Below are 17,504 nucleotides of genomic sequence, written 5' to 3'. Positions count from 1 at the left end.
CCTCATCCTCTCCAAAAGGACTAATTTAGCAGAGGAGAGTGAAAAAGAAATCAATTTTCTTTCCCCTACAGAAACACTTGAGCAAATCCTATACCATTATGTCCATGTAATACACTGTGTCAGTAACACAGCACATCATAGCATAACTATAGAACAGCAAGATCTTCAAGCTTCTCTACCACCAGTAGCTAATCTTGTATTTTAGGAAAACATATCTGTACCAGAAAAAATGATACAGATAAATTCTCTGTGAATGCCCATAAAGAAGACCCACTTACTACCTCACCTTGAGCCCAAAAGTTCATACACACCATTTAGCAGCAGCATTTTGGTTAGGTTACTTAAATTTATTTCTCTTTCATACGGGTTTACATGAAGGAATAGCTAAAGTGGGAAAAGACACACCAACGCTCCTTAAAATTAGCTGTACACTTGGTCTATGTTGCCCACTGCATTCTGTATGTCAAAAGCTGCAATATTCCAGTTATTTCTGTCATTCATGTGCAGGGAGCTCTAGCTTGCCTAAGTATTTTGCAAATGCACAGACCTAGTCTTGAATGTTCCAAAGCACAGAATTCTGTCATTTCCTTACAGCTTTTCCATATGATTTTTTTTTTCCTGCAGAAGAAACAGGTGAAATGCCTATTTAACATTCTTTATGTCAGTACCCAAAGGCTGAAGGCTGGTGGGTTTTTTCAATGTGACAAACAAACCCCATGATCTTATACCTAATTTAGGACTACGTGCAAACAAGACTAATGCATGCACACACACATCTCTGCTCCACTTGTGGCTGTGTGCCAGAAGGCAGCCACTGCCAGCAGCTCCATGGACTCACAGGCAGTCACTGCTCCCTACCTTACAATAAAAACATGAGGCAGAGGAGGAGCAGGTCATGTGGGGAATGGCTGCAGTGAGGTTCTGAGACACAAACAGAAGTCAGGCAACTACCCCTTCATGAGAGATAACAAGATTTATCACACACAAATGTCTTCCGTGCTTTTGAAAAAAATAATATATATCATTTATTTTTCTGAGTTAATCCAGTGAAAGAAGCATCACCCTTCTAAAGCTACACTTCAAACACCATCCAGCTGTGGCAATCTGGAGAGAAGAGAGATTCTTCCTTTCCTGACTGTTACGCCTCAATCATTTCTGATCTATAATTACCAGGATAGTGAGGTTTCTGTTGAAAGACTGCCTTGAAAGAACAGTGGTATAGTTGTAGATATGTGAAGAAAGCCCAATTAAATTTTATTCAACACAAGACTCAGAACTCAGATATCTGCAGCAGTTTCATTTCAGAATAGTATCTGTGACAGCATCTTACTGAAAAGAAATGAGTCCCCATTTTCATACCTGCTTTCCCCTTTTTCAATACAAGGTCTACATTTAAGCTGGAAAGGGAAGTGGGAGTCATAGTAATGCTTGCTGACCTTTTGCAAGTAAAGCTACATGAAGAGTTTGACAAAGCAAGATGGAAAGTGATTCATATGAGGTATTACTCTGTTTAATGCATACAGAAAAGGAGGCAGAAAAGGTCAGCTATTCACCCTCCTTGCATTCCTAACCATGCCTTGCTTTTCCCATCTAATGAAGAATTAGCAATATACAGCTTTTTGGCATCAACTTTGCATGTCCTCCCATGATAACATTTCAGGATATAGCACAAGACAGCTTTTGCTGTTTCAGGGCCACAAAATGCAAACTCAAGAATTCTGTTCCAAAAGAAAATTAAGATGTGCAATTCAGCAAGGCCTTGGTTCTTTAAGGTAGCTACACTCCTGATACACCCCAAGGGAATGCACAAATTGCTTCAGACCATGCAGGAAATGAAAGCATGGAGTAGCAGGCAGAGTGCAGCTCTCAGTGGCAGGTACCTTCAGGTGGAGGCTCCGTACCTTCTCATGCGCTCCTGCTCGCTGGTGTCCAGCGCCTTCAGCGTGCGGGCATACAGCACCACGATGTCGGAGCGCTTGGCCTTCTTATTGCACTGAAATCAAACACCAGCTCAGGTCATCTACAGGCATTTAACTATCCAAACTACGCATCCCTACGAGTCCCTCGGTATGGTTTTATTTAGCTCTGAAAGGAGGGGCTTTCTGCTGGAAAACAATGCCACAAACACAAGTATGTTGGCAATGTGCTCCCTCATACAGACACCAGAGCTCTAAGCAGGGCTACAACTAAAGTTGCATGTCCTACTGCATCTTTAATAATCCATCTCTTTGCCTCCCACTAAATGCATTCTGCTAATGCACTGGCAAGGCAGCACGGTCAGGTAAGTTCCAGGGACAAAAAATCCCAAATCAGACAAAGAAGCGAAAACAAGAAGATCTAGAACAAAACACCAGCCCAACCTCAGGTCTGAAAACACCAAGACTTGATGCTTGGCCAACAGCCAAGGATTCAGGAACCCTTGAGCATACTCCCAACTCTTATTTCTGTACTATATTCCTTTAATCACGTTGTACAGGCCCAATTCCATAAGAGTGTTCCATTGCTGCATGAAACACTGACATCCAACTGACTTCAGTGACACACAGGGAGTCAGATATTTCAATAATTTCATAGATCTAGCTGAGCTGCAATCATTTAGTACATTATATTCACCTTAAAAAGAACTTGCAGATGCCATAATTTCTTCCAAGTTTGTTTTGCAAATATTCTTTGTTGATAAGAAAAGAGGCAGGTGAATACTCAAATCAAGTAACCTCAGCTAAACATTAAATTACTGCATATGCTTCAAATACAGATTTGTCTATTACTTAGCAGCACAAAGTTATCACAAGCAAGACTCTCGGAGCAGACAACCTCCCTCCCCTTTGTAAAAACTGCAGTAAATGGCCAAGACAGTTTTCCTGGCAGCCAGCAGCTGCCACTGGCAGGTTCAGGAATGCTGCAATTTCACAGCAACTCACACACAAGCCACTTAGTATACAGACCATGCACGGCAACTCTGGGCCATTTAACCAGAGAACACCCAGCTGCAAAGGAGGGTTACTGAAAATGAAGGAAAGATGATTTAAGCTTCAAGGTCCTCTCCAGAGCAAGTTGACCCAGGAACTTTTTAGTATTTGTATCATTGGAAGAGAAAGAGGGAGCAAACAGCCCTTGAGATGTTAGTGTTCGAGAAGAAAGCAGTCAGAAAATTCCAAAGAGTAAATATGCCAGGCAGGTCTCTCAGAATTCTGTCTGGACCTCAAGTGGGGCAAGAAAAGCTTACACAGAATTGATAGAGGTAAGAAAAATCAACTTTGGGCCTTTGCTATGGCAACAGGGATTCTTTAGGTTTAGTCAGAGCACACGTCAACAGGAAGTTTCTTGTTGAGAGAAGGGAATCCTGCAAAGTCAAGCAAGAATACAGAAGCTCTCAAAATGACAAAGCCAAAGGAACCCTGGGCTTCCAGCCACTGACTCAGGAAGTGCCAGAACTGAATCCTATTTACAAGGTACTCATTGACCTATTTTTTGTCAGCATTCCTTCATGGAAAAAAGGAGTAAGGAATGGAAACACATCACATAGAAGTGCAGACCTCATCGAAGGAGATCAGTATTAACCATGGAAAGAAACCATTCAAAAGCTGATTTATCACTTCCAAAGGGACATTAGAAGATGTAACCTGGTTCTCAGTTTGCTCTCTGCCAGCTTCCTAAACAACCTGGTCCTCTTAAAGGCTGCAAAAGCGGACACAGGTCAAAACAGAAGATTAAAAAACTGAAAACTGAATTTGATGATCTTTAGGGTCCTTTCCAACCCTAACCATTCTGTGGTTCCAAAACAGTTCTCACACATATTTCCTGTCCAATAACACAGTCATTATGTTTAGCTAATTGTGTCTAGGCATCCATCTGCCATTTCCATTCCAGGTGGGTCTCTCCAGGACCAGACTGGGGCATTGTGAAACCATTTCCAAGTTTAGCACTTGAACTCTCAAACCTTTACATCTGCTACTCACAAACGCTTTACGTCAGGGAGAAGATCCAAGTCATAACCTATCCTTTAAAGTACTGCTAGTTGTTACTGGCCTAATAACAACAAAGTAATGGTGAGGTTTGTTACTTCTGACAGCAGCTTCATGCAGCAACCAGCTGTAACACTCACAGTGATCACATATGAGGCACAAGTTAGGCACACACAGTAAGTGCTTTAAGTGCTTTCCAGTGCACATAAACAGCCATGTTACCTGAGGGCACTTCCCTGCCTGTCCCCTGAGCCACCTCTCAATGCAGGTGTAGCCAAAGAGGTGCCCACAGCGCAGCGCAGACAGACGGTGGTCCCCAGCATTGGTCCACTGCTCAAAGCAGATGGCACAGGTATCTCCTTCCTCCTCATCCAGAGGTGCAACAGGAACTGATGGCTCCAGTTTCTTTACTGGAGTTGTCTAGGATTAAAAATTTAAAAAACAACTTAACTGTTTCAGAAAATGCAGCATTTATCATGTATAATCTGTCTCCAAAAGCATTTAGTTCACTTTACTTGCTTTTGCTGGACTTCATCTTCATGACTTTCATGTTCTGCAGAAGCTTGAGACAAAGCTTGAGGTGGCTCTGCTTGGACCTGACTGGAAACTAAAGAAAGCATTGCTTAAATAACCTGATTCATAATGGGGTGAAAAGGAGTTTTCCTGCTTTGATCTGAAATCATCAGGGCACAGGTTAAGAAGGGACACAGCACAGGTTACTTACAAAGCTTCAGATCAGTGCCCTGGACACATTCTGTGTGCAAGGCCTTCAATACATGAACAGTAGCACTGAAAATTTTTATGTTTTCTTTTATGAAAAGCAACAGAATTTCAGTGAAAAATGAGAGGTCTTTTAAGGACAGCAATTTTTATCAGAATTTTCTGACCTGCACATAACAAACAGACCTGGTCTATAGTTAGGCTGATGCAAGATTATATTCCTGCATCATTATGCCCTGAGAAAGACAGATACCAATATCAGAAGTTGCTTTGCCAAGGGATCTAAGCATGCATATTTCATGTGCCAAGAAAGCATTTCCCGTATGCTGGCTGTCCATTCACTCTGACTTCAGCAGTTTTCCAGCTGGTAATTGTCTGAACTACCAATTCTGCTGGTGTTCTCCCTATGTTTTTGTGGTGGGCCTCTGTCAGCCCATCTGTTGAGGCATGGGCACACTGAATTGCTATGTGGAGATCACCACCACTAGCACAGTAAAAAAGGAGCAGAAATCACTGCCTCCCCCCTAGCTCCTGACAAAACAAGAGTCATTAATCATATTTAGAAATCAAGGCAGATATTCTCCATCCAGTGGGAGTATCACCTAACCCTGGCTAATGTCAATAAAGTTTTCAGCCTCTGATTCTGGGCTGTAAGAGGAGCTACTGGCTTATATAAGCAACAAGAGAATTCCAGAAAATCCAGCAGAGAGCATATGTTCACACAATAATATACAGCACTTAACAGCTTGAGCTCCTGTCATGTGTAAAACTAGCCCAGAGCAAGCAGAATGGATATGTTCAAAAGATACCTCATAAATGTACCCTTTTAAAAAAGGTAATGAGGTGGGCTGGCCAATCAAAACCAAAACTGAGGGCAGAGAGTCAATCATAAGGACATTCCTTAGAGACTGAAGTAAAAAGATATCCTTGTTCTTATATTCTCTGGGCATCAATAACCTTGACTAGCCAGTTAACTATTTGTCACTCTTACATAAACTGTGCATGTTAATCACACAAAATGTCACTGAAGTGTGTGTCAGCCTGTGAACATGATAAAGAATTCAAAGACAGAAAGAAATGAGGAGCGAAAAAGAAAAACAAAAAGGACCTCCATCTCCTCAGCTAAGTGTCACACAGGAATGAAAAATCAACTGAAGCAGACTGAGATCTCAAATAATTAAAAAATACTGAATCAGATCCTGCTCTGAAAGGATCATCATCTTGCTCATGTCCAAGCTGTGACCTGATGTCTTCAACAGCACTCCTTAATAATATGTGGGAGTGGAAGCATGGCAAACAATAATCTCTAAATTTAAATTACAAATAATCCTGGAAACTTTCAGAATAAATAGCAGTCTGCAAACAGCAGAAAGATTGTATTTAACACTATGGTAGCAATCACCCATTGCTGCTGCTGCTGCTCTTAGGAGCTGCTTGCCAGGAAGCCGTGTGGCAGCAGCCTGCTCCTGTCAGCTGTGGGCACAAAAATCTCTGAGCACTGTCTGTTGAGAAGCTCGAAAGGATTTCCCTGCTGAGTTTTCAAACAGCAAGAAAAGTGTCTGAAATCAGTCTCTACACAGCTCCAATACAGCACAAACCTCCTGAGCTTGCTGCTGGAGGAGTCTCCTGGACTGCTGGTAACAGTGGTGCTGCTGCCTCCACTGCTTCCTCCTCTTCCTCCTCCTCCTCCTCAGAAGTGCTGCTGTCAGAGTCACCCACTTCTATTGTCTCGGCTGGGCGCTGTGCCTGGGAGTCCCTCACAATACCAGGGAACTCTGGGTGTGGAACTGGTCCTGCAGATGGCTCTTGGGTCCTACTGAGTTGAAAGTAATGGTCCAATGCTGCCCTGAGTCCAGAAATGCAAGAAACAAAAGCCACAGTCATTTCAGGTAAGCTAAAGACTCACCATGTTTCCCCAGGAATGCTAGCAGGAAAATTCCTAGGCTTTGACTGCAGCAGGAAGGTGTCACTAGGAAGGTGTCACTGTTATCAAGTCAGGCCTTCTCTGGTAGGGGGGCAATCACATAGGATTGTTCACAGCATGGTCTATCAGTGGGATCAGCAACAATCCATTTTGCTCAGTTCAAAGAAAATCTTCTCATTACAACAATGATATTGCTTTCTTTTGGGGGAGAAGGGGATGGTGGGGTTGGAGGGGAGAAAAACAAAGAGTATCATTCAGTAATAAGCCCTAAGGAAACTCCTAATCTGTCTCTCCAAAGCTAGCTGAGCCCTGGTTCCTGGTACTGTGAAATGCATACCACATGGATGAGAGCCTCATGCCATTGACTACTTTGTGCTTAGTCTTTCTACTTTCCTTCTTCCTTTCTACTGGAACTTCATCCCTAGATAGAAACATCCTCCCCTCTCCCCCATCAGCTGAGCTATCATCTCAACTATCCTTCAGATTCAAAGGAGTTTCTTGGGTTGCCTTCCAGCCTCACAACTACAGTGACCTTCACAGGCAATCCAAGGGCAAACAATACAGTTGTGTTTAATCAGCTGGGAGGAGAGGATCTCTTGGTCTTGCTGAATTTAAAAGCAATGCTTCAGTTAATTGTAATTTCACCCTTAGCACATACAAAAGCTAGAATGATGAGAGAAAAACAAATAAAAAAGAAATTTGGATTTCTTTCTGGCTGCAGAACATCCCCATTCATCCCCCTGTAATCCCATCCAAATGGTATTAAATAGAGAGGATTTTTATTTTGTCTGAAAATAAAAAAAAAAAAAAAACAAAACACAAACCAAACCAAACCAACAACAAAGCCCAACAGAAAAATAAGAAAAATATCCATTTGTATGTTTGTGAACTGTCACCAGCAAATGTAATCAGGCAGACCCCAAATCAAAGGTGAAATGCAAACCAGAGCACAAGCTCCACTGAGCTAAATGCTGGCTGGAACTGCTGAGAATCAGTACTGCTGCAGGAATCATGGACAGGAATCTGGCTGCACAGAGGGAACAGCAGCAGCACAAGCTCAGCAAGCAAAATTCAAAATGTAGAAGGACTCAGAGGTCAACATCACCCCTGCCAACATATGAAACAGGAGGATTCACTTAACAAGAGCAAAGAACCTGCCAGAAGAGACCAAAAGTCGCTGTGCTATTACTGAACTTAAAAGGTAAGTGATTTGGCCCTAGCCACACATCTGGGCTGGGCTCTGTAAGAGAAAGCAAGGAAGTTTTGAACTGATGCTGGACTTGATCAGAGGGCAGCTCAGACCCAATTTCATTTCTGCTTTACCTGGCACTGATTGTCCTCTGGGAACCACCAAGTCTCTGCTGCCTGCGCGCTCTCCTGGCTGGCGGGCGCTGTGTGAGCTGTGGCACAGGCAGTGGCTGGGACTGATCAAACAGCCCCTGCATCCTCTGCAGCCCACTGGGGACCGTGGCAGGACCCGTCTGCAGGTCAGGCTCTGCAGCTGCTTCCCTTGCACCAGCGCTGGGTGTGACAACAGCATCATCAGCAAGGAGGGCTGCAGCGCTGCCTCCTCCTTCCCCGAGCACAGGAATGTGAGAGGAGAGCGCTGTGTGACCAGAGGGCTCCGGGGCAAGTGTCTGGAGGGTCTCCACTGAGTAACCAGCCACTGGTTGGAGATCAACTTCCATCTCTTCTTGGGCCATTTCTGCAAGGAGTTGAAGAAAACTAGTATTTACTTATAAGTATACCCTACTTGTAGCCTGATGGTAGCAAGAACCAGGTACAGCAATCAGTGACTACAAATGTTTTTAGAATTCAGAGTCAAGAGAAAATTTGTCCTTTGCAGCAGAGCTAAACCACAAGTCAATATTCATATGTGAGCTGAGAGCACCCTCCCAGAGTCCTGGGCTCAAAGTCTTTGGCTCAACAGCAGCTAGCACCAAAGGCACACTGCAAAATCAACTTAAATAAGCACTTGGATGAGTATGTAAAGCTAATGTTTTCTTGCTGCCATCATTTACTTGCCAAGTAAATTCATGTGGACCTTGAAGAACAGTTGGAAATATGAGAGACTCTCCCAGGTGAGCAGCACTACACAAGCACCCACAGATACAGCCAGAAACAAGCTCTATGACAGTCCTTTGCTGCACTGCTCTCTTGACTGATGTCCAAGTTTCTTCAAATGAAATTGCCTTATTGTAACAGATCAATGTGACCCTTACCCACAGTGCACAGAGCAGCCCTTCAGGTATTTACCAACACCAGGCAAAACCAGAAAGGGCATGACAGCAGACATTACTGGTACCAAGTTATCTGCAGCATCAGCATTTGTGGATCCAAATTCAGCCCAAGACTGGATAAACATTAAATCTGCAGTAAGACTGCAAATATATTAAGGGTGGTGGCCCTTCTATATCTTTAGCATATGGATTTCAGGTTACCTCCAGAACAGGAGTACTACCTTAGGGTTTGAAGAAAAACAGAGACAATAGTTTATGCATTATTAATTCTCATGCTACTGTCAGACACCAAATTAAGAGCACTTTGGTCACACTGCTCTTACAACACAAAAAGTTCAAGATTATCTCATCAATTGAATGAACAGATTCACCAAAAACTCAAAAGTCCTTTATTGGAAGAGGTGTGTGGATTAAATACGGCAAGCTCCTGGAAATAATTTACATTCTCCAAAAAGTACTTAAGCAATCATAAACTTGAAAAGCCTTGGGAATTGCAGACCTTTAGCACTATTTAGAAGCCCAAAGCACAAACACCAGTTTTACCAAGCTGGTAAAACTTACCCAGCTAGGGCTGCATAAAGAGAACAAATGCTTGTTGTGTATAAAAAGTAGCTAGAAAAGGTATACAAGAATTAATAAAAGAGGTTGTAGTAAGGCTCAAATATTTTTATAGGTATTTTAAGAAAGTCTAAGTTACGAATTTTTATCATTCTTATCCTGATTATCAATTCAACCTAAGCTAGGCCAAAATAGACATTCCCACTTCCCACCAAAACAGCTGCATGGCCAAGATACAGTAATATTCAACAATCAAGTACTGCATCTCTAGTACTATGTTCATGTTCATTATAGAATTGCCAGCCAACACCATAATAAACCCTTTATTTTCACCACATGGAATCATGATGTTAAGGGGTTAAAGATACAATCCCAAACGCCCCTGCCAAGGGCAGGGACACCTCCCACCAGGCCTTATCCAGCCTGCCCTGGAGCACTCCCAGGGTTGGGACATCCACAGCCTCCCCGGGCAACATGTTCCATTGCCTACATGGCCTGTGAGATTTACAAAGAGGTTAATAATGGCATTTTCACGGTTAATTCTTGGAATCTGGCCTAAAGGATTATCAAGTCAGGCCTTCCTCCAGCCAGCCAGCCGCCTGCCAGGCGGCCCCGGGAAGAGGAGGGTCCCCACAAACGGCCTGCCCTAAGGGCCCTAAGGAGCAGCCCCGGGCGCCCCCGAAGGCCGAGCCCGGCCGGCAGCCCCAGGCTCACACCCGCGGGCTGAGGCAGCAGCTTCCCCTTGCGGAGGGCACCCGGGCCTGCTCCTGCCGCACCTGCTCGAACACGAAATTAACAAAAAGGAAACAGCCCAACACGGCCCGAACGGAACACACGCTCCACAGGCGGGAATTCTCCGCCGTCTCTTTCACAGAACTCGCGGATTTTAAAGACGAGCCCGTCACAAAAAGGGCACGGGAGAAGGATATCCCCCCTCAGGCAGCCCGAGCGCTCGGGGGAAACGAGCCGTGCTGGGGAACTCGGCCGGGCCCCGGGGATGGAGCTGTGCCGGGATCCCGGCCCGGAACCACCCGCCCAGCCCGAGCCAGCCCCGCCGCCCCTCGCTCACCTCTGTCGGGCCCAGTCGCCCGCTCGAGCGCCGCGCCGCCCCGCCCCCGCCGTCCTATTGGCTGGCTGCCACCCCCGCGCCGGCCGCCATTGGGCTAGTAGGAGCCATTTCCGCTTTCTCATTGGTCAATCGCTCTGTCCGTCTGTCCAACGGAACTGGGCGTGACGGGGCGAGAGGCAGGGAGGTACGGCATGTTCTGATTGGTCAATGAGCCTCCATGAAAGCCCGATGATTGGGCAACGAGACCTCTGACGGCATAGGGGGCAGGGCAAGAGCAGGGGAGCGAGTTTTCATTGGCGGAGACACCTCGTGGCGAAAAGAGCGGGAACACATGTTCATTCAAACCGGGGGAGGTGGGTGGGGCGTTGCCATGGCGACGGGGCAGGCCGGGGTGAGCCCGGGAGAACCGGGGGGAAGTGGGCAAGTGCGGGGGGAACCGGGGAAGACGGGGGAGGCTGCGGGGGAGGCGGGGAAAACCAGGGAGAACACCGAGATGAGCCGAGCGGAACCGGAAAGGATTTGGGGGGAACCGGGGGAAGCCCAGGGGAAGCCGGAGGTGGCCCCAGGGTGGCCGGGCCCCGGCGCCCCGTGGGCAGGGCTGAGGAGAATGGCGGGATGGGTCAGGTTGGAAGGGAGCGCGGTGAGTCATGTGCTCCCACCTCCCTGCTCAAGCAGGATTGTCCTAGAGCACTTTCACATCATTGCATCCAGATGTTTCTGGAGGATCACCAGCGAGGAAAACCCCGCACCTTCTCTGGGCAATGTTCCAGTGTATGATCACCCAACAGTAAAGAAGTTCTTCCTCATATTCGAGTGGAACTCCCTGTGTATCATTTTCTGCCCCTTGGCTCTTGTCCCGTGGCTGGGCGCCACTCAGCAGAGCTTGGTCCATCCCCTGAAGTCTCTCTCCCAATAGGGACGGGCACTGGTGGGGTCCCCTCTCTGCTGTCTCTTCTCGAGGCTGAACAGGCTTAACTCCTTCAGTCTTTTCTCGTAAAAGAAGCTGTGTTCCATCCCTCGGTTGTTCCATCCCTCTGGTCCCCCTAGGCTTCTTGGCAGCCTCTCTTCAAGTCACCTCTCTCCCCAGCTGCCTCCAAGGCCACCTGGGCACGGCCCCTTGGCGAGGGGATGGTGTCACACACAGAAACAAACAGGAGCACTGTGCTTGTGTCACACACAGAAACAAGCACAGGAGCACTGAGCCATCAGTCTCTGTCAGGGGAAAGAGGGGCCAGTGGCACCCCTGGGCTTGCTGCCCCTGGTCACCCCACCCCCTTTTCCACAGTTAACTTCCTTGGTTTCTGCTTTTCTCCAGGTCAGCCAGCGAGTCCACAATCTCTGCAAAACACAAGGATGGCATTAACCAACACAGAGGATTTGTGGTAGGCTTGTCTGGAGTTTTTAACAGTTGAGAGGATGGCTTTCCCTCGCTGATGGTGACTGGGACATGGAGTCACACTCTCCTGGGGCCAGCACAAATGGGCAGGGACAGGGGTTAGCAGGGGACAGGCCTGAGCAGACAGCCCAGCCCAAACACAAGCAGCCGTGGTTGTGGATACAGCCTTGTGAGCAGCTGCAATAAACTGTCCTCCCAGCTCAGCCCCACACAGTGGTAGGTGTTGGATTAGGGTCATATTAGGGTAATAAAGCCATCCTATTTCCTCAATGTGACTTTGTCAACATCTCTGATGATATTTTGGTATTTTCTCTTCAGCCAGGGCTATTCCCTGTGCCAGGGAGGTGCTGGTGGGAAATGGAAGCACACAGATGTGACACTCAGTGGTTTCTTGGGCACATTTCCCACATCTCTTTTATGGATCTGGTCCCATAGGATGGAGGAGATGAAATTGAAGAAAATTTTCTTCCTTTAGACAGATGAACCAAGGGAAGGATATGAGCTCTGTGACTTCAAACACACCAGAAATGTTCCTTTATAATTTCCTGATGTTGTTGTATCTCCTGCTGGAGACCAGTTACTTGTCTGATCAGACACAAACCAGCTTCAGAGACAGTGAAAACTTCCCTGTCATAGAGCAATGCCCAAGACTGCAGTTTACTGCTAAAGGCCAAGGCAGGAAATGTTCCTGCAGAGTGTTGTGGCTGCTCCTCCAGCTTATGGGATCTGCAGGACCTGAGTAGGGATTAACTCACAGACCCCTGCTTCCTGCCCCTGCTTGTCTGATAGAAAAAGCTCCTTCTATGTGATACCAAATAAACAAACAGCCTGGTGATTATTGTCATGGCATGGGTAAATAAATGTCAGTGTGTGAGGTCTGGAAGTGGGGGATTTGTTAGCATAAAAAGGATGGTCAAGGCAGGATCCTGAAAGACAAAGCCAGGCAAATTCATATGGGAAACAAGGGGCAAACTGCCTGCTGAACCAGCTGATGGAGGGATGCAAAGGGCCTGTGGAGCAGGTGTCTGGGACACTCACCCTCGGCAGAAGGGCGCTGGGAAGGGTCAAAGGCACGGCACTGCTCAATGATTTTCCTCAGATCTTCTGGACAGTCTTCCCCAAGAGGGTCCCAGTAATGGTGATTGCAGATTTTCTCCACTATCTCCTCAGAAGTGCAGCCTAGACAGCAAGTGCAAACAGGAGTGTCAGGATGGAGCTCTGCTGCCACAGGAGGGTGCTGGGGAGGGAACCCAGCACAAAGCCGTGCCTGCAGCCTTTGACAGGGAGAAGCCAGCAGGGAAGTGACCCAAACTCCCTCTGCAGTGAGTCCCACTGTGTTTGGCACAACACTGTTGGGCTTCAGTAGAGCAAGATGTGTTTATGCTTAAGTGCCCATGACCGTCCAATAGAAACAAAAATTATTTGCATGTTTGTGGTTTAAGCAGGTTGCTTTACTACAAGCTGTACTTTACTATATTGGAGTTTCAGGAGAAGTTATGAAGCTGTCAGGCACACCAGGTATGGCCACTGGCACCTGCATGGGATGCTCAGGGAAGGAGCAGGGAGCATCCAGCACCAGACAGGAAACACACTGTGCCGGTGAGGCTTTTATGCAGGGAACCAGATACTTCTGTCTCACCTTCAAATGGGATTTTGGAGGTTGCAATCTCTGCCAGAACGATCCCAAAGCTGGAAGGAGACAAGCAAGAGTCAGTATTCATTCCACCATGTATTCCTCCCTTCTAATGGAGAGGACTGTTGGTCTATGCCAACTGGAAGCATCTGCTGGTGTGTCTGATTAAACCTGGCCTCCTTCCATAGCTCAGCAGCCACTCTGCCAGACACCTGCCTGCTCACAGGCATCTCCTGGGAGGGACAGACACACCTGTATATTTCACAGGGCCTCTTGTAAGGGTAGTTGATGTCTTTCAGGTTCTCTGGAGCGATGTAGGCCAACATAGAGACTTGTTTCCAGTCCTTCTTGGCTTTCCTCTTGATGGATGATTCTGTTTCACACAGCTCAAATCCTGACAGCTAATTGAAAGAATGAGAGAGAGAAAAGAAGAAGTAGAAATGTGTGGTGCAGCTAGACTGCCCCAAGATGGAGAAAACAGAGCAAGATGCCCTGGGCAGCAAAGGCTGGAGTGCAGCCGTGTGTGCTGCCCAGCATGGGCAACTTGCTTGCTTGCATGCTTCCTTCTTGCAAGCAAAACCAGAGGTGAAGGCAGGTGAATTGCCCCAGCTTCAGCTCATCCTAGGCTGGATGCTTTAGGAACACTCACTTTGCTGATGATAAAACCAAGAGAGGGAGGTTTAAGTGCCTAAAGTCATAGGGGAGATGCCACTACCCCATTTTATCCTAGACTATCACAATTCCTATCAGTGTTGGTGGAGGGAGACATCCACAAAACCATTTAAAACTCCCCAAAGCATCTCCAAGAGTGGTGCTTACCTTCACACAGTAATCCCCAGCCACCAGGAACTTGCTGCTGCAGATGCAGCCGTGGAGTCGGGACTTCTCCCCTGTCTGGTGCAACCTGCAGATGGATGGAACCAAGGACAACACATAAGCCAGCAGCTCTCTGCCTGTCTTGGTGGATCAACCCTGCCAAGCCAACCTTTCCAGCAGGCTGGAAGAGCTGCTGTGGTCAAAGCAACAAGCCTTGTGGATGAGCAGGACCTGTAGGGAGAACTGCCATGCTGCGGGGTACTTCCAAATCTGCCCTGTGGATCTAGGGAAGGGGATTTCCCCCTTTCAGGCCTTTCCAGGCTTGAAGCCAGATGTAGGGGGCAGTGACCAGGATAGATGGGAGCTACTGCATCCAAATCCACTACTTACCCCTACACCAGCCTCCCATCCCAGGGTCCCTAGGTGGAGTCACTGGGAATCAGTGTCTAACAGGATACCACGGCTTACTCTGAGATACCAGGAAGCTGCACTCAGCTTTTGGATGATCAGGTGAAGTTACTGACTGCTTGTACAGGTGCTCACCTGTAAAGGCCTCTGGCAGCTCCCAGGGCCATCCGAATGCGGATATCCCAGGGAAGATGCTGCTGCTTGCTCAGCACGTCCCGCAGTGTCCCGTGCTTGCAGTACTCCATGACGATGGAGAAGCAGGGGCTCCCATCTGCAAGGCAAAATCATCCTGCCTTGTGCCACCTCTTGGGAGGGGACCACAACAAGGCACGTGCCACCAGCTAGCACTGGGGATGGCAGGGGAGGAAAAGGGTGACATGAATGTGACACCCCTACCGTTCTCCTCAATGCAGATCCCGTACATGCGAAGGATGTTTGGAGACTCAAACTTCTTCAGGGTCTGAATCTCCTTCTCAAAGATGTCTCTCACCTTGCTGTGGAAATGGACAGTGTGGTGAGATCCCTGGAACAAGGCATGGCACGGTGCTGTGCCGCCCTCCTGGGGCCGCACTTGTTCCCACCCAGGGCAACTCACACTGGGTCAGTGGTCAGTGGCCTCTTGAAGGTTTTGATGGCAACAGGGTACTTGAGGTACTCGCCCTCGTAAAGGTCGTAGCTCTCTGTGTCCTGCAGGTGCCTGTGGAAAGTGAGCTGGTCTCGCTTGATCTCAGTGATGTCTTCTCTTTTACCAACGTTGACCTTCTTCAAGCCTGCTCCCACCATGTGCCAGAAGGGAACAAGGGACACATTAGGCAGGGCTTGGGGGAAAGGATACAGTGCACAGGGGGCAGGTGGTGTGACATCGGCTTACGCTCCATCTCGCGAATGACTTTGTTCAGCTCGCTTTTCATCCAGTCCATCTTGCTCTCCATACACTCCCTGTCAATGTAGATCTCCTCAAGAACATCTTTGGGCTCCTCAGTACCTAGGGAGAGAAACAAGCAGAGGTTGGGCCACTGGATGAACAAGCACGACTGTGTGGTTTGTTTCTTTCATGGTTTAAATGTCCCTTTGGCTCTTCATGGCCTTGGCCGTCAAGCCAGAGCTTGGTAACAGCTGGAGAGAGGGGCCAACCACCAGTCACAGGTTAGGACAGTTTGCTAAATGCACTCACTTGCAATCACCTGGTCCAAGAAAGCTCTGTCATCCTTCAGGTCCTCAGCATCCTGCCTGCGACACGTCTTTGACTGGAAAGCTTCCAGGAAAGCCTGCTTCTGCTCTGCCTGCAGCAGGAGCGAGAGCCCCTGGGCAATGTCCTCCAGGCTTTCGTTCACCCAGACAAACTCCTCACCAGTACTTCGGGCTCGCAGGAACTTCTGGATCCAGCTGGTCTGGCTGTATTTCATCACCAGTTTCTGGGCTTCCTCCAGTGCCCGGAGCAGCTTTTTCATCAGTTCCTCTTCGTGGTGGGAGATGTGCTGTCGTGGCTGAGCCCTAAGGATCCTCACGGGCTCCAGCAGAATCTGGATGCGCTCCACGAGGCGCTGGCACTGGTGCTTACAGCACTTCACCTGCTCGAATTGGGCATGGATGGCCTGGGCCACAGAGAGGACCCTCTCCACGATGTCCATGCTTGCAGCAAAGGGCTTGGCCACGGGGAATGTGGGCTGGCAGTGTCTGGTGCAGGGAAGCCTCAGGCACTGCTTGGAGATCAGCAGATGCAGCTCTTCCACGCCTTCTGCCCTAGGGAACACCCTGATATGGCACACATCCTCCCACAGCCCCTCACATCTCCAGCTGCTCTGCTTTCCCTGCTTTGCCTGCCACTGCAGCTGCTCGTGCAGACTGGAGCAGGCACACACAGAGACATTGGTAACAGCAGCAGTGGCACATCTTTCTCTGCAGTAGCAAGAGATGTTTTGGCTTGATTTATGTACATTAATTTAATGTACAATAATCAAATGTAATTAATTAATTAATTACATGTGTGAGCTCAATTTAATGTGTGAACTAAATCCCAGAGAGCTTCCACCCAGAGGAGCAGGGATATCAGTGACCCAAGGAGCATCCCCTGGGCAGCATTCCTGGCTCCAGCCCCACATCGCCCTGGGTTCCTGCCCATAGAACCCATATCTTTGGCTGTAAAGATCTATTTTAATTTCTACCCAATGTCTCTCTCTGTGGTCACCCATCTAATAAAGGTCTGTACTTCTTCACAGCCCCAGCATCCCCAGCTTCTCCCCATAGCTCTGTTCTGCCCACTTAAGATTTTAAATCAAGCTCTTTCTGTGCACTCAGTATTCCCTCAAGGATGGTGCCTTCTCCCCAGCCCACATGCAGGTAGCGAGGACAGAAAACCACCCTTGTTGAAAGGAAATTAGCAGCAGCCCCTCTGATACAGCCAACACTAAGACAGGGGTGCCAGGCTCTACTGGCTGGAAACGAGATGGAAACGCACCCAGAATCCAGCTGCAGCCACTCTCCCGTCCTCTTCAGGCTCTCTCCAGCAGGGCCCCCAAGGAAGGATCTCTTCTGCTCACCAGGAGAAAGAAAGGTCTGTCACCTGCTCGTGCTTCGCTGACCTCGGCTGCCTCCGCAGGCTGGAGGGGCACGGCGGGACGAGCGCGGCTTTAAAGGGTGTCACAGCGGAAGGGACATTGTGCAACCCAGCTTCCCACGCCATCACAGCTCCCAGTTCCCAGAAAGCTACCCGGGGTATTCCCAAGGGCTGGATGCCCTTGTGCTGGGTTTTGTCTGATGGAAGAAGGAATTGCC

The 17,504-nt window shown here is 48.0% G+C and overlaps 2 protein-coding genes across 3 annotated transcripts in view; both read right to left on the bottom strand.

Annotated features, from left to right (window-relative positions):
- The window catches only part of RFWD3 (ring finger and WD repeat domain 3), a 22,172-nt gene extending 11,357 nt beyond the window's left edge, over window positions 1–10,815 (bottom strand). Inside the window, exons 1-6 of the mRNA XM_059857207.1 lie at window positions 10,477–10,815; window positions 7,933–8,314; window positions 6,284–6,531; window positions 4,481–4,572; window positions 4,188–4,385; window positions 1,902–1,993 (exon numbers count right to left, since the gene is read on the bottom strand). Coding sequence (XP_059713190.1) covers window positions 1,902–1,993; window positions 4,188–4,385; window positions 4,481–4,572; window positions 6,284–6,531; window positions 7,933–8,312 — 1,010 coding nt within the window. The 5' untranslated portion in view covers window positions 8,313–8,314; window positions 10,477–10,815. The remainder of the gene's footprint in view (window positions 1–1,901; window positions 1,994–4,187; window positions 4,386–4,480; window positions 4,573–6,283; window positions 6,532–7,932; window positions 8,315–10,476) is intronic.
- MLKL (mixed lineage kinase domain like pseudokinase) lies at window positions 10,653–17,504 on the bottom strand. Of its 2 annotated transcripts, none has more exons than XM_059857208.1 (11): window positions 17,188–17,504; window positions 15,904–16,472; window positions 15,601–15,714; window positions 15,325–15,499; window positions 15,126–15,223; window positions 14,865–15,000; window positions 14,325–14,409; window positions 13,758–13,906; window positions 13,512–13,561; window positions 12,911–13,051; window positions 10,653–11,814 (listed from the first exon to the last, which is right to left on the bottom strand). In XM_059857208.1, the coding sequence occupies exons 2-11, from the start codon at window positions 16,358–16,360 to the stop codon at window positions 11,762–11,764; spliced, it is 1,458 nt and encodes a 485-aa protein (XP_059713191.1). In that variant the 5' UTR covers window positions 16,361–16,472; window positions 17,188–17,504; the 3' UTR covers window positions 10,653–11,761. The 2 variants fall into 2 exon arrangements, with proteins under 2 accessions (XP_059713191.1, XP_059713192.1); XM_059857209.1 differs by having other exon boundaries at window positions 15,904–16,467.

The sequence above is a fragment of the Haemorhous mexicanus genome, chromosome 12 (assembly GCF_027477595.1).
Source record: "Haemorhous mexicanus isolate bHaeMex1 chromosome 12, bHaeMex1.pri, whole genome shotgun sequence".
Lineage (NCBI taxonomy): Eukaryota > Metazoa > Chordata > Aves > Passeriformes > Fringillidae > Haemorhous > Haemorhous mexicanus.
The sequence above is the reverse complement of the archived record's forward strand: the minus strand, read 5'-3'. Positions and strand labels throughout refer to the sequence as shown.

What these genes read in the sequence shown, in the direction of transcription:
- MLKL (XM_059857208.1), bottom strand. Translation starts at nt 16,360, where the DNA reads ATGGACATCGTGGAGAGGGTCCTCTCTGTGGCCCAGGCCATCCATGCC. An exon ending in AGTCATTCGCGAGATGGAGC is followed by an intron (nt 15,500 to 15,600) that starts GTAAGCCGATGT and finishes TGGTGGGAGCAG; the next exon opens with GCTTGAAGAAGGTCAACGTT. An exon ending in CCACTGACCACTGACCCAGT is followed by an intron (nt 15,224 to 15,324) that starts GTGAGTTGCCCT and finishes CCATTTCCACAG; the next exon opens with CAAGGTGAGAGACATCTTTG.